Source organism: Erinaceus europaeus, chromosome 13 (assembly GCF_950295315.1).
Source record: "Erinaceus europaeus chromosome 13, mEriEur2.1, whole genome shotgun sequence".
Classification (NCBI taxonomy): Eukaryota; Metazoa; Chordata; class Mammalia; order Eulipotyphla; family Erinaceidae; genus Erinaceus; species Erinaceus europaeus.
The window spans coordinates 47,109,838-47,130,534 of record NC_080174.1 but is presented as its reverse complement, the minus strand read 5'-3'; the positions used below and the strand labels follow the sequence as shown (position 1 = coordinate 47,130,534).

Genomic DNA, 20,697 nt, shown 5'->3' with positions numbered 1-20,697 from the left:
TGATTGGGGGGGGGGGGGGCGACTTCAGAACCTCAGGCATGAGAGTCTCTTAGTATAACCATTATGCTATCTAACTGCACTTATTAAATTTTTCTGGGTGCCAATTTAGAGGTTTTCATTTATTAGTTATCTTCACAATAACTTTATGAAGTAGATGCTGTTGTGTCCTCATTATACAGATGAGAAAACTAAGAGAATTTTTTAACCAAGGCTCCAGTTCATGAGCCCAACTCTTGAGTTTGTTCAGATACCTTCTGTGTGGCTCTAGGCCAAGTCCTGGATGTTCAGAGATGAGTTAGAATCCTACCTATAGAGTGTTCCAGGTCTAGTCTTTATATATATAAATGTATGTAGTGGAGTGATTAGGGTCATAAGGGAGAAGAGGTACAGAAGAGAGAGGAAGGAAGCCCATCCAAGGATGGAAGAATAGGGAGATTTTTGGGAAGCAACAACGTTACATTTAGGTTTTGAAGGCTGAGCAGGAAATATAACCAAGTTGATGAGGAAGAAAAGGAAGTTAAGAGAAGAGAGTGAATGAAGACTGGGAGGTGAAGATGTGCAGGTATGGATAAGAGCACGTGTATTAGCTGAGATAGAGCATGGTGGTGACGCCATGAAGGCAGAGCTGGAGAGGTAGGCAGGGGCGTTCCATCTGGCAGGAGGGAGCCTGGACTGCTGTTTTAAGGATGCTGGGATTTTTTTTTTAAGACTTATTTATTTTAGATAGAGATAGAAATTATGGAAGGGGGAGAGAGACATCTGTAGTACTGCTTCACAACTTGTGAAATTTCCTTCACCTGCAAGGGGGCCCTGGGGCTTGAATCCAGAGTCCTTCCACATGGTAACATATGCTCTCAATGGTTTGTGCCCCCACTCGGCCCATCTGGACTTTGTTTTGTAGGCAGTGGGGAGCCTTTGAAGACATTTAGGTTGGAGTGTGGGGGAGAATAGGTGAGAGCAGAGTTGAATTTTTACCAGGATTATCTGGTATCAGGTGAAGAGTGTAAGAAGCTAGTCACAAGGTTCATTTGCTTTGGATTTGGGGTCTGAACCAGGGCAGTAGGAACAGAGGAGGATATACCTGTGTATGGAACTTACACAACTGGGCAGCTCTTTGTGTGGGATGAAGGAGTGTCAGAGGTGTCTCTGGGGAGGTTTGGAGATGAGGAACTTGCATTTGAGATGATGGGGAAGGAAGACAAATGGAGATTGGTGATGCTTGATAGTTCTGATAGTTCCTAGCGTGGACATCAACTTGTCACTGTGCCAGGGAGCTCAAAGATGGATCAGACCGTGTTCCCACTTTAGAGCCCCATACTGCTTTGACTCAAAATACTTGTCTCTGGGCTGAGCATGTTAGGTGCTCAGCAAGCACTTTTTTTTTTCTGGGGGTGGGGTGGGGGTAGAGCTCAATTTCTGGAGAAGAAATAATACCCTTTCATAGATTTCTTAATTTGCTGGACAAGTCCCTGTTCCTTAGAAACTGAAAATCAAATAAGGAAATCATCAAAGAAAATGTCCACTATAGGAAAAGCCCAAAGGGTTCACTGAGTGGAAATCAATTGAAAATACTCTTGATTCTATGCTGAAGATCCTTTTCCAGAATTAGGACATTAGTCTAATGAATGGACTGGATGGATTTGTAAGAAAACATTTTGTTGGGGAAATGTTTAGGCAGCACTGAGGCTTGCTCTGCCAGCATTTCTTTCTTTTTTTTTTTTTTTAATATTTATTCTCTTTTTGTTGTCCTTGTTGTTTTATTGTTGTCGTTGTTGTTGGATAGGACAGAGAGAAATGGAGAGAGGAGGGGAAGACAGAGAGGGAGAGAGAAAGATAGATACCTGCAGACCTGCTTCACCGCTTGTGAAGCGACTCCCCTGCAGGTGGGGAGCCAGGGGCTCGAAGCGGGATCCTTCAGACTGTCCTTGTGCTTTGCGCCACCTGCGCTTAACCCGCTACGCTACCGCCCGACTCTCTCTGCCCAGCATTTCTATGGATTGATTGACTTTGAAACCTGAGCCTGACTCCCCTGGTTTGCACCCTTCCTGTAGGTGGTATCCCTCCCAATGTGGATCCTGAGGCTTATTCCTGGTTCCAGTCTGTGGACTCCGATCACAGTGGCTACATCTCCATCAAGGAACTGAAGCAAGCTCTGGTCAACTCCAACTGGTCCTCGTTCAATGACGAGACCTGCCTTATGATGATAAGTGAGTCTTTGCCCTTCCCAGTCTCCACGGGCTTGAGCCAAGGGTAGATCCTTCAGAGCAGGTGGGTGACCATTCTGAGGCAGTTATTTAATCAGGGAGGAATTTCTAGCATGAAACTAGATTTGCAATGAGATCTCTTAGACTGAGCTCTTTCTTTTAGATTTTTTTTTTCTCAGCTTCTAGACACTACTGGGTCACAGGCTCGCTCAGTTTCCCATTTAGTGGAATGGAACCCCCTGCCCAGCAGGAGATGGTAAAGGGTGTGGGTTGTCAGCTGCTACACCTGCAGAGAAAATGCAGTTCTGGAATAGGTGAGGCTGAGGGTGGCCAGGGTGGGACCCAGTGCATCATTTGATGTGGTAAGATCTTGGTACGGACCTGTGCAGTCTTCTTCTCTACCCTGGGGAGAAGGGTTATTGCCTCAGTGGCACCCCCGCACCCTTGACTCAGTCTTAAAGTCTTCCTCCCCTCCTTCCTTTCATCTCCCAAGACATGTTTGACAAGACCAAATCAGGCCGCATTGACATCTATGGCTTCTCAGCCTTGTGGAAATTCATCCAGCAGTGGAAGAACCTCTTCCAGCAATATGACCGGGACCGCTCGGGCTCCATTAGTTACACAGAGCTACAGCAAGGTGAGGCCTGTGGCAGGGACTCTGCACAGAGTGAGTCTTAGCTCTATACTTGCAAAGAGCAGGGGTGTTCTCTAGCCTCTGACGAACTGTCACATGTCCAGTTGCACTACTCGATACTGTGCTCAGCACAGACCCCTGCTTACCCTTCTGTGACTGTGGGTGGGGGTGAGCTCACCACCTCTGTGCCTGAAGATAGCTCTTACTCATCTCCTCTTCCCAAGTCCCATCCTAGACATTGGTAACCATGGAATTAACACAACAAGATAGCTATCTATTGAATAGTTACTATGTGCCAGATACTGTAATAGGCCTTTAATGTCTTAGATATCAGTCCTTTCCTCATGTTGTAGGTATTACTCTTCACCATTAGGTAAAGGGTCCCTTATTACTGCCCTTTTACAAATGAGAAAACTGGAGCTTCATTGTGTAGTCCACTTGCCCAAGCACAGAGGGAGTTGAGATTTCAGCCTGAGCTGGTAGATTATGCAGAGAGGAAGGAATGAAGCACCCCAGGTGGAAGGACAGAGGGACAAGCAGTAGCAGCAGCCTCACCTGGGGAAATGGAGTGTTGTTGTCATTGAGAGAGCAGCCAGAGAGCACTGCTCAGCTTGCTGTGTGCGGCACTAGAAATCCAGCCTGTGAGCCCATCCACGAAGGCCCTGTGTGCCACCACAGATTTATTACGCCAGCTGCTTTATTACTAAATTTTTAAAATATTTATTTTATAGGACAGAGAATTTGAGAGGGAAAAGGGGAGATAGAGAGAGGAGAGACACCTGCAGCACTGCTTTACCACTTGTGAAGCTTCCCCCTTGCACGTTGGAACCAGGGGCTTGAACCTGGGCACTTGTTCATAGAATGTTTGCACTCATCCTGGGGCACCACCACCCGACTTCTTGATTTATTATCTTTAACACATAACATTTATTGGGTGCTTGTTGTGTCCCAGGCACTGTGGCAAATGCTTTATGTGATCATCTCCTTTAAGTCTTCCTAGAGTCTATACATTAAGTTTTGTCCCATTTTACAAGAATGAGACAGGAAATTAGCAAGTTTAAGCAACTTGTGATGGGCTGTTTTGACTCCTGAGCAGACCTTTATAACCTCTCTGCTGTTTTGTCTCAGATCCACTCTGTACAGGGTGGTCCCAGGAGCCTTGGGCCTCTTTCTTTAATGTAGATGAGTCAGAGATGAGCACAGATAGATTCCACTGGCCCCTGACTGGACACACACAGTAATAAAGATTTGGAGAAAGAGAGATGGTGACCTTGCAGCTAAGAAGAGCAAACAGTGGGAGTCAGGCGGTGGCACAGCGGGTTAAGTGCATGTGGCGCAAAGCACAAGGACCAGCATAAGGATCCCAGTTCGAGCCCCCGGCTCCCCACCTGCAGGGGAGTCACTTCACAGGCGGTGAAGCAGGTCTACAGGTGTCTATCTTTCTCTCCTCCTCTCTGTCTTCCCCTCCTCTCTCCATTTCTCTCTGTCCTATCCAACAACAATGACATCAATAACCACAACAAGGGCAACAAAGGGAAAGATAAATAAATATTTTTAAAAAATTAAAAGAAGAGCAAACCGTGTCCCTGTTGTGCTACTGCCGTCTTAGAAGACTCTAGGCCCATTAACGACTCCTGGGGGTAGGTGGGGGAGACAGCATAGTGGTTACACAAAAGACTTTCATGCCTGAGACTCCAAGGGCCCAGGTTCAGTTCCTTACATAAGCCAGAGTTGAGCAGTGCTTTGATTAAAAACAAACAGAAAGTCTGGGTGGGGGTATAGCATAATGGTTATGCAAAGAAACTTCTCAAGTCCCAGGTTCAATCCCCCACACTACCATAAGCCAGAGCTAAGCAGTGCTCTGGTAAAAAAAAAAAAAAAAAAGTCTTCAAGCTTCTGTGCTTTCTCCTGTGGGGCTCATCCCTTCAGAGTTCTCAGGACAGCTATACTCCATGGATCTATTCACAGCAGGTTTTTGTATCTAAACTGTGTGTCCTTTCTCTCCCTAGCTCTGTCCCAAATGGGCTACAACCTGAGCCCCCAATTCACCCAGCTCCTGGTCTCCCGCTACTGCCCGCGCTCTGCCAGTCCTGCCATGCAGCTAGACCGCTTCATCCAGGTGTGCACCCAGCTGCAGGTGCTGACGGAGGCTTTCCGAGAGAAGGACACAGCTGTCCAGGGCAACATTCGGCTCAGCTTCGAGGACTTTGTCACCATGACAGCTTCCCGGATGCTCTGATCCAGACCATCTGTAGCGAGTGGAGAAAACCAGGGGGCCTTGCCTGGGTCCTCAGAGTGGGAGAAGCGTGTGGGCCTCTCTTCTCTTTCTGCCCCTCCTAGAAAAATGATTTTTCCCTTGCCTGATGTAGCACTTTCCTCAAAGAAGGCTGGGGATCCTGTATCACAGCCACCAAATAGTGGAGGCTGAGGCTGAGGCCTGTAGGGGCCTGACCTAGAGAGGACTGTAAGTTGACTGTCTCTGGCCTGAGCATGTAAATGGCGCAGTCTTGCAACAGGAGTAGGAGATGTCACTGTGATAGGGCCCGCTTGTTCTAAGCTTTCCCTTCTACACCCTGGCACCAGTGGTAAGGGTTCACTGGCATCTTACCACTAGCCCCTCTGTCTTCACATACGCTGTACCATCAGATGGCCTGTCCTATCAATTTTTCCCATGTGGAATCTGACTAGACATGAGAAATTGTCCACAGGACCAGTGGCTTGAATGATAACCACTTCTTTGCCCCCAGAGAATGTGTATTAACACCTAACTATGTGGGGTCTGTCTCTGCTCCCTGGGTATCTGGCCAGACTATTCCCCTCTGCAGCTTGTTCCCAGGGGATATTTGCCACGTCCCACTGCCAATGCTTTTTTTTTTTTTTTTTCATTTGGGGCCAAAATTTTGTGAAATTATAAACTTCAATAAAGGGTTTAATTCTGGAGTTCTGTGTTTTCCAGCTCACCTTCCCAGCTACAGATTCATACATTCACCCACTCAGTCACTCTTTTCTCTTCATTCAACAGATATGTAGTGTGTATTCCACACCACACCATACAGTAGGAAGCTGTCTGGTGTGTGTGTGTGTGTGTGTGTGTATGTGTGTCCGTCCGTCCGTCTGTCCATGTCCTATATAAAGATGCTTTCACTTCCCAGGGCCAAGCTGGAGTGTAAGAGCTGACTGTGTCTCACTGTGCTCAAAGTAGCTACTCCAAACTTGCACATCATGGCCCTGTCACTGTCTCAAGGACTAGTTTTATCTTCCAGACAAACTACATTTATGAAGTCATAATGTCTGTTAAGCACAGACACCAATACTTGCCAGCTAGATGTTACCAGATCAGAATGATAACCAGTCTACACTGAATGTCTATAGCAAGATGACAGAATTTCAATCAGAAGTCAAGACACCAGACATTCTGGCTTGCCTGTGGGACCTTACTGTGTGATAATCCTTTTTCTTTGAGGGAATGAGATAAGAAAACAACTCTCTTCCCTATAAAGGGTGGTTGGAGGGAGTAGCTGTGGCTGTTTTGCAGCTCAGTGGGCCCCGTTGGTATGCTGAACTTGGTTCGTTTAGCCCTATTTTCTTCTAGAAAACTGCACTGCTAGAATAGTAAGATTAAAGTTCAGTTCTTAGAGGTCAGCCCTCATCCAGAGCAAGAATCCCTCCATACCCAAGCCCCTGCTTGCCAGACTTTGGTAACAAAGAACTCAGTATTTTTCCAGATTATTGCTTTTCTCCTTGACTAGTAGATACTTCTCTCTGATGGGAAGTCCAAACCCTGCCACTTTGAAGACACCACCCATTGGCTAAGGTTTTTGCTTGGGCCTATCATAACATAGACCAGTCCTTTCTGCAAGCCAGCCCTCCAGGTAGCTGGAAGCTGATACATTTCCCCAAGTCCTTCCTCTCCCCTCCACTAGCTAGTCCTGGGCTCTTCAGCTTACCACTGGATATCTTCCCTAAATCTCCAATTACGAGTTCCCTGGCCCCCAAATGGAGACTTAAGCCCCACCATGGCACTGGAGCCCCACCAGCAGAGTAGAACTGCAGCTGTTCGAGAACCCTTACGTCATTTCTATGACCCCACTGAGCCGAGTGTCTACCAAACAGTCATGGTCTCCTTCATGTGCTCACAGGGGTTGAGAAGCCCAGAACCTGGGCTGTTCTTCTTGGTTTTAATCTTGGGGGCTAGCCCTCATGCCTCTTTCTGTACATGGTATCCCTATACCTGGTTTTCTTTCTTTAGATATTTTATTTATTTTTAGATATATAGAGAAATGGGGGGAGGATAGAAAGAGACCTGCATCACTGCTTTGCCCCTTGTGAAACATCCCCACTACAGATAGGGTCCAGGGGCTTCAATCAGGTCCTTGTGCATGGTAATATGTACTCTCCACTGGGTGTGCTACTACTGCCTGGCCCCCTCCATACCTGATTTTACAGCTTGCTTTATTTTTATTGCCAACAGAGTTGTAGCTGGTGCTTGGTACTTGCAGGATGAAACCACCACTTGTAGTGGCCATTTTTATCATATATATATATGGAGATAAAAGGGGAGAGAGAAAGAGAGAGACCTGCAGCCCTGCTTCACCACTTATAAAGGTTTCCCCCTGCAAGTGGGGACCAGGGACTTGAAGCAGGGTCTTTGTGCATGATATCATGTGTGCTCAACCAGTGGTGCCACCACAGGTGCCGTGGTTTTACAGCTTTGGGTGCTAAGTCAAATAGGAGTGCAAAAGCAGCAGCACCGCCTATCATGTCTGGTAACAACGGTACGTGTGTGGAAGTGCCAGCAAGGACTGAGCTGCTACATTACTAGAGAGGAGGCTGATATACTTCCAGACCACACCTCAACCTGCTCTGGTGGAATCACCCTACCTGAGAAGAAGGGTGCTGAAACCTTTAGGGCTGGGCCTCTGGTGAGACCATGTTTGCCCCACTTCTTGACGGGGAAGGTCAGAGGAGTCATGGCTCCATTAATCAAGCTAAGCAGACCTGGTGGTGTGCAGCCAGGCTGGCTGCTGCCAGATGTCCTCGTTCCTCTCTGAAGCTGCACTTGAAATCACTCCACCTTCTCTGGCAACAAGGATCCGGGCCACTGGCAGTCTTCTAATCACCCTGGTGGCAGAAGGAGTATGTCTAACCAAGTCCGTGGCTTTCCTTCTCTATCTTGTGAGCTCATAGAAAATAAATGCAAACCCTGATTTCCAAAGAGGTGACCTTAACAATATACCAATCTGTTGACACCACTGTGCCCATCCCAGTGCCTTTACCTGCCATAGGCCACTGGACATGTGAGGGACAGATGTGTCTAGACCTGAGGTCCTGGGCATCAGAGAAACAGCAGCACAGGAAGAAGCAGCACCATGGACACTTTGGCCTGACAGGAAGCCCACCTAGATTCCAGTGTATTGAGGTGGGGGTAGTGGGAGGTGGGAGTGGCCAAAAGATAACAGAATCCCAGTGCTGCCTGTCTTCCTCCCCCCTTCCCTCCCTCCCAACCTTCCTCCCTTCTCCCTTGTGACCTAAGCAGCACAGATTTTGTGCAATGACAAGGAAAGGGAACATTCAGTGCCAGGATTTTAATTACAATTGCTCCCGGCTGCTGGCCTCCATGCCGAATGGTCACATGGAGAGCGTTTCATCACTGCAAAGCCGAGAGGGTCCAGTCTACGGTGCATGCACTCAGCACCTGGCGAGGGCAGAGCTGCGTTCCTGATCCCATGGGGAAGGGCTGGGCCCCGATTAGTTTACAAGACAGCAGAGGGCCATGGAGCAGCTGGCCAAGTGCAGCCTGGGCTTCAGGGAACCACTGGACCAGATGGAAAGGCCTGTTGGGACTCCTCTAAGCAGATTCCAAGAAAGGCCTGTAATCAGTCAGAGAGGCATCTTTGGGAAGAAGGATGATAGGGATGGGTGGCACTGTGGGGTATGGCCAAGTGAGAGGGATACAAAGATAATCTTGTCCACAACACTTTACAATTTACAAAGAGCTTTCCACTTTCTTGAGCATGCTTAATCCTCACATCAATCCTGTTTAGGGGACACAGCTCAGAAAAGGGAAGTGACTTGCCCAGAGTCAAACAGGCAGAAAACCTGGACTGGTGTCCCAGTTTCATACTGTATCCACCAACCAGTCATTCCAGGCAGAGTGGGAGTGGGCTCCCCAGGAGCTGGAGGAGCAGCCCAGGCAGAGAGCCCCCCAGAAGCCACCAGGGCAGCCTTGGCTCAGGGCAGCACTGTAGTGACACTGGTGAGCACCACATGCTCTGAAACCTTGGAGACGGAGCAACGGCTCTGCAGGGACAGGGACTTGTGGCTGGCAGAGGAGCGGGGGCTTGGGGTCTTCATAGAGCCGCAGGGACCCAGGCCAGGCAAGCAGCAGGAGAAGGCAGCCTTAAATTGCTCCCGGAATTTGCCTTAGTAGTAAAAGAGAAGATATAGCTGATAAGGAGACCCAATATCAAGAGGAAGCCTTAAGCCCAGGGACACCCACACACCTACATCCCAGCTGTCTGTGAGGAGTGGGAGGGAGACAGCCCTAAGGCAGCTTCATCTCTGCCAGAGAGTATGAGGACAGAGGCACAGGAGCAGGTTCCCAAAGAGAAATGCAATTTTCATCTGATTCCTTGACTGTGCTTTGGCTCAGAGCCTGGCTCAAAACGTGATGTCTGACTCTGGGGCCTCAGGCCACCTCTGCCCTCCTTGGCATGTGGGTGGAAGAGCTCAGGGCTCATACTCTGTGGCTGGGCATTCCCTCATTGCTGCCCATGGGGGTGAAAACTACATCAGTGCCCTCACAAGGCACTACGCTGAATCCCCTAGGCCACCCCAGCACCCTGACAACTTGGAGTCCTTCAGACCATGCCGGGGTGCAGCAGAGTGGCCAATCACCTAGCCAGAAGTTAGACAGCAGGGAAGGAGGGACAACCACAGCTACCTGGACAGTATTCTCAAAGGAGAATAGTTTTTCACCTGGAACTGAAACCTAGGCCTTGCTTTAGCATCCCACAAGCCTCTCTGTTGCCCAATAGATGGACACGCACATGCAGGAGCCCAGCAAGTGTAGAATAAACAGGAATGCAGGGAATCTGCCCGTGTTCTCTGCCTCTAGGACAGTGCTCACCTCCCCTGTCCTCTCCTCCCAGCTGCAAAACAGCTAGCCTGTGCTGAACAATGCTTCAGTCTCCATGAGGGCTTAACACTGACCCCTAGCTCCTTATATGTAGCCTCTCCACCTTTGCCCAAAAATAATTTGCATCCAGACTTGAACACTTATCTAAGCCAGTATTTTAGGACTAGTCCCCAAGCCAGAGATCTGTTGAGTCACACCTCTGCCGAGCCCAGTTGGGGTGTGTGTGTGTGTGTGTGTGTGTGTGTGTGTGTGTGTGTGTGTGTGTGTGTAGTGTGGGGGGAGGGGGGCGGGGGGTGTTGGCACACACCCTGCAACTAATAGGAAGAGGGAGGAAACAGAGAGAGAAGGAGCAAGAGTGGTGATGCTGGGCAGGGAAACCAGGAATAGTCCCCTCAGATTCTGACCATCCCACCAGTGTGTGGCTAACTGGGCATGGGCAAACCCTGATCTGGCTCTCAGCTGCCTCTGCTGGTGATCTCCTTTATCCCTCACACCTCACTTACAGGGTCATCCTCTCTGGCAGAGGGGTTTGTGGCCCTCCCACACACAAAGTTCCCTTTGGGGTGGACTCCTTTCTGTGCTGACTAAACAGGAGCCAATGCAGGCCTTTTCTCTTAGGCATATGGGCCCCAGGCTGGGCTAGAGCTGAGCGGGCCTACCCCCTATTCTTCCATCCACTCACTGGGCTGCAATCTGCAAAACTCAAGCCTGGGTTCTGGCCAACTTTCTCTGCCCATCTCTAAGCATGTGCTCAGTCTCCCAGCCAGTCTACACCTCCTGAGAAGGGTCAACTCTGCCTCTGGGTAGAAGTTCCCACAGGAAGGTCATGTGCCCAGGAGGGCCTTGTATATCCCTCAGTATCCCTCTATCGTTTATTGAGCCTGGATCAGATGCAGGAAGACTTGTCCTGGGGACTCTTGCCACCCTCCACTGCCCACTCACCACTGAGGAAGTTGTAGATGATGGGGTTGGCAGCACTGTTGGCGTACACCAGCCAGTGGGAGAAGGTGAAGCAGGCATACACGGCTTCTCGGTCGCTGGCTTGGTGGAACATCCCAAACACCCTAGGACCAGGGGGAGGATAGTCAAGAGTGGGGTAGCCCCCAACACTTCATCTCCACTATTCTAACCTTTGGGTCCATGATTGTTCAACAATTTGTTTGGCTTTGTATGTTAACCCTCTTTTCAGCCACTAGGTTCCAGAAGCCATCAGGATGCCGGCCAGGCTTCCCTGGACTGAAGACCCCACCAATGTGTCCTGGAGCTCCACTTCCTCAGAGACCCACCCTACTAGGGAAAGAGAGAGGCAGACTGGGAGTATGGATCGACCAGTCAATGCCCATGTTCAGTGGGGAAGCAATTACAGAAGCCAGACCTTCCACCTTTTGCAACCCACAAAGACCCTGGGTCCATGCTCCCAGAGGGACAGAGAATGGGAAAGCTATTGGGGAGGGGATGGGATATGGAGACTGGGTGGTGGGAATTGTGTGGAGTTGTACTCCTCCTATCCTAGGGTTTTGTTAATGTCTCCTTTCTTAAATAAATAGAAAAAGAGAGAGAGAAAAAAAAAAAAAAGAGTGGGGTAGCTGGACTACCCGGCAGTCCTTTCCTGGGTTTCTGGGTCTGGGTTGTGGCCACAGTGTGGGGTTTTTTGGCACAGAGAACAGGAACAGAGTGGACCTAGGGGCATCTAGCAGTAAGATAACTTGCGCTCATCCTCGGGCTCTCCACCCACTTTCTCACATACTCTCAGTGATACACTGAGTCACAGACTGCATCCACATTCCAGATAGGGAAACTGAGGCTCAGAAGGGAAAATTACATGCCCAAGACCATGCTGCGAGAAGGTAGCCAAAGACAAATGCACAGTGAGATTGTTCTTCCCACATCCTGTGGCCTGTCACTTGCTATGCACCCCCACCCTACCCCCAACCCCATGTTCTCCCTATTCCTCCAGACACTGGGTCTCTCCCTCCTTTCAAGCTACCACTTAAATGCTGCTTCCTCAGAGAGGCTTTAAAATCATCACTAATAAACCTTTTAAATCCCAGCCCATCACTCTCTATCCTCTGACTCTTTTTATGTTCTCCATAGCAGTTACCATCACTTGACATCATAATACAAAGTAGTCCTGCCTTACCCATAACAGATGTGCTTGAGCCCCCTGAGTGGCTGCCTGAAACCACCATCGTAGTAAACCCTAAGGGTACTATGTGCTTCCCTACCCCCACAGGGCCACGAGGAAGTTTAATTCATAAATTAGCCACAGTATATTAACAACAGCAATAAATAAAATAGGGCAATTATGACACTCTACTATAATGAAAGTTATGTAAATGTGGTCTCTCCCTCTCTCAAAATCTTGCTTGGACAGTGGTTGACTATGGGTAACCAAAGCCTGGGAAAATAAACTCTTGGATAGGGGTGGAAGTGAGGACTTCTGTATGTGTATTTTTCTCTTTGACTAGATGTAACCTGTATAAAGGCAGGGATTTTGTCTTGTGTAGAGCCTCATGGCTGACTGACTGACTGAATATTCACAATACTCGCTCCCTCCCCTGGAGGTGAGACTGTTACCATTCTCTGTTGAGTTTAGGGAAGTGGCCTGACCTCAGGTCTCCCAGTGGATGAAAGGCAGTCAGGACTTTCTCCGACATGGAGAGAGGCTTCCTCCATGCCTCCCCTGCCCCAGGATCTCCCCCAAGGACTCTACCTCTTGAGGACATTGAGGACACTGATGGGCAGGTAGCAGAGGGCAAAGACCAGCAACACCACCATCAACATCTTAGCTGTCTTCCTCCGTGCTCGCATCTGCTTCACCTCAGCCAGGAATGCCCGGGCCCGGGGTGGGGGCTCTGCACTCAGTCCCTGCCCCTGGTCCTCCAGCTGATCAGAGGGCCGCTTCCAGTTCCTCACCAGGGCTGACGTGGTGCCAGGGATCTGTCTCCAGCACACAGAGAAGAGACAGCAGCAGTGGGTGGAGTTCCTGGGGAGGGTGGCTGGCCTGGTTCCCAGCTGCCCCTGCCCTCCTCCCCCCACCCAGCAGGGTGGAAGTGGGCACTATGATTGCAGGGGAGCAAACTCTTACAATAGGATGGAACCTGACATTCATGCTAACACACCCTGGATTTAGGAGTGCACAAAGTACTTTCATGTTTTCATCAGCTTATTGGGAAACCATTCACAACACACCTTGATGGGAGGGGTATTAACTGACACTCAGTTACATATGAACCACTGTCTCCCAGCTGACTCTCAACTTCCATACAGCACTGTCTCCATTTCTGAAAGCCGTGTCTACTCCCGGCCCATTCCTGACTGGGAAGGTTTAGGGCAGAGATGAAGGGTGGGGTGGGGTGCAGCACTGAATGTATCTCAGGGCACAGATTCCAGCCAAGGTGGTTGCTTACCCACCTAGGATGCCTCCAAGCCTTTTTCACCATCAACCCCCTAAAGGAAGGCTGTGAGGCTAGAGTTTGGGAAACTTGGGGTCTAGAGCCAGCTTGGTCATCCATGAGCTTTGTGGCCTTGGTCAACTCCAACTCACTTTCCTTCTGCAAGCCTGAGTTTTCACATTGGCTGTCTGAGGATGGAAACTCCCACTCTCTTGACAGAGAGAGAGGGCTGTGAGGAGCAGGTGGAAGTGCTGATGTCTGCAAAAAGGCTGGCCAGGAAGGGTTCCAGTGGGATGGGCATTCATCTAAGGCAGAAGCTGGGTCTGGACCAGACAGACCAGAAGCTGGGTCTGTCACCCCCCCCCCCACCTCCACCCTTTGTCCTTTGGTTAAGGGGGCACACGCCCTGTGGGATGTGACAGCCTAGAATGTGTAGAATGTGTAGATCCCTTCCAAAACCTGAGCACTTTCTGGTCTGCATCTCCTCACTGACCAAGCACTGTCCCAGGGCTCCCCCCTACTAGTGCCAAGGATCTCTGGGCACCCCAGAAAAGGGGTCACAGTGAACGTGTGTAATGGAGAAAGGAAGGCAGACACTGGAACCAAAGGTCTCTGTCACTCATTGGTTGCCCTTACTCAGTATTTATAAAGTGGGTAATGTGGCTTCCTTTGTTAGATCACTGTCAAGACAGTGTGTGCAAAGTGCCTAATGTGGGAAGCAACACAGAGCTGCTGTTACTGTTGTAGCACTGAGCATTGCAACCTCCCAGATCTGGGAGTTAACCCCTCTAGTCCTCTACTCTCTGGGAGCTTTGCAGGAAGCTGCTCTATCTCTCTAAGTCTCTGGGACCATGTTTATTTTATGTTAAGTTGAGGATAACAGCTCAGGAGGTGTATAACATGTAGAGCCTTGGACCTAAGAACATGGCATTACATGTTCCAGAGTGGTATTCTGGCTCTCGCTTTCTCTCACGCTGTCTCTTTAATCTTTTTAATCTATTTTTTAATCTTCAAAAAAAAAGTTGAGGATAATATATGGGGATTAAAAGGATACAAGACAAGTACAAGTGACTGGTACAATGAATGGGGTCTATTAACATTAACAGTATGTTAGTTACTGTTTGGTTCCAGAGTGGACACTAGCACTTTTGACCTTGAGTTTGGCCGTGTCCCTGAGTCTTGCCTGTGTGGTTGCCGGTAGAACAGTCTGTTCTAAATGTAGAGTACAGTCAACTCCCATAGACCAATACCCCTATCCCCTCCCAGCCCAGATCATGACACCAGAATGAGCCTCACCTGGCGGCCCCAGAGCTTGCGGAAGATCTGGAAATAAGCCATGGCCATGAGACCCAGTGGGGCCAGGTAGGTGACAATGAAGAAGCAACTGTGGTAGATCTTGGGATAGAGGTCATCTGCAGGGGTCAAGATAGGCAAATGTTGGGCCCAGCCTGGGAGCCCCCAGCCTGACTTTGCTTATCAATAATACTGGCTCCAGATTAGGCCAAACCCAGACCTGGGGGCAGTGTGGCCACACACTGGCATCATGGCAAAGAGATGATAGAGTTGACCAACCTAGAGGTGTCCCTCTTAGAAGGGCCCCTAGCTTTTTTCCTTTTTTTCCCCTGAGCTGCCTACTAGCTATCTACAGAACAGAGACACCCCCCCCCCCAACTCTTCATCTGCACTCCAGCCTTTAGGTTCATGATTAGTCAACAACTTGTTTGGCTTTATATGTTAACTCTCTTTTCAGCCACCAGGTTCCAGATGCTAGCATGATGCCAACCAGACTTCCCTGGAAAGACAACCCCACCAATGTCTCCTCAAACTCCAATTCCTCAGAACCCCACCCCACTAGGGAAAGAGAGGCAGAGTGGGAGTATGGATGGACCTGTCAATGCCCATGTTCAGCGGGGAAGCAATTACAGAAGCCAGACCTTCCACCTTCTGCATCCCACAATGACCTTGGGTCCATACCCCCAGAGGGTTAAAGAATAGGGAAGCTATCAAGGGAGGGGCTGGAATATGGAGTTCTGGTGGTGGGAATTGTGTGAAGTTGTAACCCACTTATCCTATGGTTTTGTCATTTATTTATGGTTTTATTATTTATTTAAATAAAATATTATTATTAATAAATTAAATTATTATTAAATAAATAAATAAATAATAAAAAGAAGGACCCCTAGCAAATGTCTACATACAGGAGGAACCCACCCTAGAGGTACCCTTGGTATGTACTTTCTCTAAAGTGCCTCTTGGTAGATTCCCAGTCTAGGGAGACCCTCCCAGAAGGGCCTAGACAGATGCCTGCTCAAAGCTCCCACTCTTACCTGCCCAGCGTTCATCACACACAGAGAAGAGCCGGGTGCGGTTAGCTAGCTCAGGCAGCACACTGCTATATTCCATGACAGCAGCCTGGGGCACCATGACAGCCAGGGATACAGCCCAGATTCCCAGGATGGATCCACGAGCTCGACGGGCAGTACTCTTAAACAGCAGTGGATGGCAGATGGCATACCAGCGGTCCAGGGCAATGAAGCTGAGAGTCAGCACTGCCACTGACACAGACACAGCCTGTGGGGGGGGGATGACAGGACAAGATGGCAGTCCTCTTGTCTTGGGAACTGCCCAGAGATGGGGAAGGTGGATGAGGGAGTTCACAGCCCAGAAATACCAGGTGCAGTACAAATCTTAACTCCACCACTTACTGGCTACTAGATTTGGGCAAGTTACTCAACCTCTCTGAGCCTCATCTGTAGAATGTGAATATACCACCCATGGTTGGGAAACATCCAGCTAGAGACTGGGCATGTAGTGGTGCTCCCCTACTATGAATAATACATACTGGTGGTGACGGTATGACCCAACAGGTACCATAGTGGATAAAGCACTGGACTCTCAAGCATGAGGTCCTGAGTTTGATCCCTAGTACTGCAAGTATCAGACTGCTAGAAAAACAAATGAATACATACTTGTGGAATTTACACATATTGAACACTGTTCTCATCCTCACAACAACTCCATAAACTGGATATTGTTACCACTACGTTACAGATGAGGGAACTGAGGACAAATTGTTCAGGGTAAATCTTTTCACCTGCCTGTCTCTATTCCCAGGGTTATCAGTTAACCCATTGAAAGGAAAACCTCAAAACAATGATAAAAGAGGCATTTCTCCAGACCCTGAGATATCATCTCTTCCCTGAGTCCTTGGGGTGGAGGTAGGCAGGAACACTGTCAGTCTGGGAGGCAGAGGAGAGTCAAGGCCAAGGACATTGCCTCTAAGAATGATCACTGCCTCTGATAGTGTCCACTACCCTCTGGGGTACAAAGAAAGGGTCAGGGGATACAACTGAAGAGGCACACTAGACTCGGAACTGTCTTCCTACTGATCCCTCTGACTCTCAGCACTGAAGGGGTGGGTCCTAGCTAGTAGAGAGGGTGAATGGAAGAAGACTCTTCCAGAAGACACCCTTAAGGCTGCTCTCTTGCTTTCACTGTGGGCTTGTCCTTCCTTCACTGTGTGTTCTAGGAGTGACTGTATGTGTCGAATACTGATGTGTATCTCTGTATGAGGATGTGGAATTGTATCTGTGTCCTTCAGCGCGCATGCGTGTGCGTGCGTGTGTGTGTGTGTGTGTGTGTGTGTGTGTGTGTGTGTGTGTGGAGGGGGAGGGAGGAGGGTGCCTGGTGGCCTGTCTTGACTGACAGTCTAGGAAGACCAGGCAGAACCCTGTCTGAAAGACAAGTCTGAGCACAGGGCGAGGTGTATGTACTTACCTGATGACCAGAACTCACCTGTAAGTAGGGGATGACTTTGCAGAGGGCGTGGCCAAAGAGCCAGGACTCTGTGATGTCTACCAGCAGGCTTGCAGGCAGGCAGATGGCTGTCACCAGCACATCAGCCAGGGACAGGTTGACGATGAAGTAGTTGGTGACTGTCCTCATGTGGTGGTTGCGCCACACTGCCAGGCAGACTACAGGGGGAGATGGAGAGAAGATTTGCAAGATTGAGCAGAAGCCTTCAGCCTACCCTGCTCAGGATACACCCCACCACCACCAAAGCAAGGGGCTGGAGAGGGGAGACACTGCCTAGTCTCTATGGGAACCCTCTGGGGACTTACCCAGTGTATTGCCCACCAGGGCCACGAGGAACACAGCCACATAGGCTGCAATGAGGACCCACTCATACTGCTTCGGGTACAAGTAATCACGCCACAGGTAGCTCAGCAACTCATCCTCGTAGTCAGCAGGCACTGGAGAAGGCTCTCCGCTGCTGTTAGGGACCCCCATCTGTGTCCCTGGGGTGACCAAGGGCTCCATGAGGTCAGGACTGACAGCAGCCAAGGAACATCCTGGGCTCTGTGGTACAAGGGGAGCCCCTGCCAGCAGGCTTCCCTCAAGGGACCTGGGGTCTCGTACCCAGGTGTTTGGGGGTCCCAGTTTCACACTTCCTGAAGAAGGGAAAGGAAGAAAGAAGACTTTGGGGAGAGAGCCAGGCAATTGACAGGTAAGCAACTTCTGACATCTCATAGGGCTGATTCTGAAACTGATGTGGAAGACAGGCTTAGCTTCTAGCCCAGTTTTAGACAAGCTACTCCTAGTGTCTTACCTCGAATCTTCTAGCCTCAGTGTCAGGGTGCCTACCTCACAGGGACAGCTGAGGAGCTCTAAAAGCATGTCAAGCCCTAAAGCATGTCAAGTGCTTTACCTGGAAGCAGGCTTCACCGCAGTCACCAGTAACTATGAGCCCTGTTTTAAGGCGAAAGCCCAGAAAGATCAAACCTCTTGCTCAAGGTCACTAAATGACTACGCCAGGTGTGTCTGCATCCACCAAACACCACAGATTAGGGAGATGAAGCTGTACTGATTTGTCAATATTTTCCAGAGTCAGTTTACAGTCCTGAATTTTTTATTGAAAAATTTGGTCGAGGGAGGCCTTAAAGACCTAGGCCCTGACAGCCAGACCTGTCAGATTGTTTGACTGTCCCCATGGGATGGAGAGAGAGAGAGAGGGAGAGAGGGAGAGAGGGAGAGAGGGAGAGAGGGAGAGAGGGAGAGAGGGAGAGAGAGAAAGAGAGGGAGAGAGAGAAAGAGCAGCAAGGAGGAAGGAGTGCAGACATGACTTCCCTGGAGGCCAGGGGAGAGGAGGCCCAACCTCCTCAACCCCCCCCCCCTCGGTCCCTAGCCCTTTGAATCCCAGGACCGCGATGCGCCCAAATGACCGCCAGGGGTCGCTGGGCCAGTGCGTACACAGCTCCCTCCATTCATAAATCCGGCCGCGCTCCCAGCCCCTCCCGGCTCTCACAGACCTCTCCTTCTCCTGGCTGAGCAGGGGCGACCCCAGACATGTGTAGGAGGGTGACTGGTCCACAGGGGCCCTGGGGGACGGGTGGGGACTCGTTTATATCCCAGCCGTTCTCCAGCGAACCCACTCCTTCATCTGGTCCTCTCTGCACCTCGGGGGTCGTGGGGTGCTGCAAAGAGGTTGTCAGGGAGGGCGCTTAGGGGGTCTACCGGAGCCTCCCGGATGGAAGGCAGATCCTAAAGGGAACTCATGCCCCCTCAATGCCCAGGTTAGCCCTAGAGACTCTTAACACCCCGCCCCCAGCTGTTGGTCCCTTGGAACCCCCACCCCGGGCCTGCCCCCGCCTCCAGCCCGCACCTGTTGGCTCCAGGACCCCGGCTTCCTCAGCTGCTGGCCTCCAAACCCGGCGCCCGGGACTTCGCCTCCTCGCCCCGGAAGCCGGGGTCCTAGGGGACGAGGCTGTGGGAGGGGGCCTGGGCAGCCCCCTTCCCGGGCTGCGCCTCCTCGGTTGCCTGGCTGGGCGAGAGCCCCGGCTCCAGCGCGGGCTGTGGCTCGGCGCGGGCTCCGCCAGGCTGTGCGCCGCGGGGGGGGGGGGGGGGGGTAAGGGGGACGGGGCGGGAGGGGCCGGCGGGGAGGGGAGCCCCCAGCCATCTCTGCTTCATGGCTCCTAGCCGGAGACCGGGAGGGCGGAGGGAGCTGCTCATTCCTCCCCGCTTGTCACTTCGCGTTTCCATCCCACCTCCATTCATGCGTCCACTCGTTCATTCATACCTTTCGCAGCCATTCAACATGTATGTCCCTTGCTTCTCAGCATTTAGGGCAGGGCGCACCTACTGAGTGCAGACAGGGTCTGGGCAGCTCCGGGGAGCCAGAGTGCGGGTGGACCCCGCTCCACCTCTCCTCGGTGCCTATCTAGCTGACAAGGACGCTGGCACAGGTGGGCTCCAGGAGTGAGCGATAGTGCCTGCACCACCTCCAGCCAAGCTCAGGCTGCTGCTGCTGGAGCAGCCAGCTCCCAGCCGCTCCCAAAGGTCCCGCTCTCCATCTCCCTGTTCCCAGTTCCATCTGTCCTCAAATTCTTTGAGTTCATACCTAGTTCCCCCTCCTAAAGCGGGCAAGGTAGGTGGGGGCAGAAAGGCAGGAGCCAGGGGGCTGATTAATTCGACTGATATGTACTGAACTATGTGCCAGGCAGTGAGCTATGATAAATCCAACTGCCATTTGTACAGCTACCTCCACGCACGCTCTCATTTAATTGTCACATCAACCTGGTGATGTAGTTGTCACTGTCCCTGTTTTACAGATCAGGACACTGGATTCTCATGGTTTGGTGATTTATCCATGGTCATACATCCAAGACAGAGCTAGTACTCAAACCTCCCCTCAAGGTATACCAGCTTCCCTGGACACAAAGGGAAATTGTTTGCCAGACAGATGCATCCAGGCTGGCTCACAGTCACATAGGTCTCCAAGTGTGAGGAGAGCTGGGGGCGAGGGCAGAGGACAGACTCTGGACAGCTGGGAGGGGGCAGCAGAAGACAGAATGATTTAGTCAGGGCATCAGGGCAGGCTTCCTATAGCATTAAGAAGTAGAATTGTGGGAATTAGAGAGGATTTGGATAGAAGAAATGGCAGGTGCAAGGTCTGGAGGTTGTATCTTCTGGATGGAGGGTGACCTGGACAGTGGGTAGTCATCTTGGCTGTGTGCTGCCTTGGGGTCTTCCTAATATGTCAGTCCTCAGGCTCTTTCTTGTCTTTTTTTTTTCTTCAGAGCACTGCTTAGCTCTAGCTTATGGTGGTGCTGGGGATTGAACCTGGGACCTCAGAGCCTCGGACATGAATGTATTTTTACATAATCATTATGCTATCTTCTCTGACCCTCCCTCCTGCCCCTGACTCCTTTCTCTCCTTTCTTTCCTGGGAGGTAGCTGCTGTCATTCCAGCTGGAGGTACACTGTTGGGCGTAGAGCATGTGGGAGGAGAGTTGGGGCAGAACAGAGCTGAGTCCAGGGGCATCCTTG

General features: G+C 50.5%; 2 protein-coding genes across 4 annotated transcripts in view; one reads left to right on the top strand and one right to left on the bottom strand.

Annotated features, from left to right (window-relative positions):
- PEF1 (penta-EF-hand domain containing 1) overlaps positions 1-5,778 on the top strand; it is a 29,168-nt gene extending 23,390 nt beyond the window's left edge. The window contains exons 3-5 of the mRNA XM_007534180.3: positions 2,052-2,207; positions 2,698-2,841; positions 4,848-5,778. Of these exons, the coding sequence (XP_007534242.1) occupies positions 2,052-2,207; positions 2,698-2,841; positions 4,848-5,077 (530 nt within the window). The 3' untranslated portion in view covers positions 5,078-5,778. The remainder of the gene's footprint in view (positions 1-2,051; positions 2,208-2,697; positions 2,842-4,847) is intronic.
- A 2,644-nt stretch (positions 5,779-8,422) lies between these two features.
- On the bottom strand, positions 8,423-19,635 carry HCRTR1 (hypocretin receptor 1). Of its 3 annotated transcripts, none has more exons than XM_060205733.1 (8): positions 19,507-19,635; positions 17,493-17,730; positions 17,167-17,345; positions 15,699-15,942; positions 14,668-14,783; positions 12,690-12,916; positions 10,919-11,040; positions 8,423-9,260 (listed from the first exon to the last, which is right to left on the bottom strand). In XM_060205733.1, the coding sequence occupies exons 2-8, from the start codon at positions 17,689-17,691 to the stop codon at positions 9,070-9,072; spliced, it is 1,278 nt and encodes a 425-aa protein (XP_060061716.1). In that variant the 5' UTR covers positions 17,692-17,730; positions 19,507-19,635; the 3' UTR covers positions 8,423-9,069. The 3 variants fall into 3 exon arrangements, with proteins under 3 accessions (XP_060061716.1, XP_007534231.2, XP_060061715.1); XM_007534169.3 differs by lacking the exon at positions 19,507-19,635 and adding an exon at positions 19,034-19,214 and having other exon boundaries at positions 17,493-17,822; XM_060205732.1 differs by lacking the exon at positions 19,507-19,635 and adding an exon at positions 19,034-19,214.
- Positions 19,636-20,697: the final 1,062 nt, after the last annotated feature.

What these genes read in the sequence shown, in the direction of transcription:
- HCRTR1 (XM_060205733.1), bottom strand. Translation starts at nt 17,691, where the DNA reads ATGGAGCCCTTGGTCACCCCAGGGACACAGATGGGGGTCCCTAACAGC. An exon ending in CCTGGTGGGCAATACACTGG is followed by an intron (nt 17,346 to 17,492) that starts GTAAGTCCCCAG and finishes CTCCCCCTGTAG; the next exon opens with TCTGCCTGGCAGTGTGGCGC. An exon ending in CATCTACAACTTCCTCAGTG is followed by an intron (nt 9,261 to 10,918) that starts GTGAGTGGGCAG and finishes TTTACTACTAAG; the next exon opens with GCAAATTCCGGGAGCAATTT.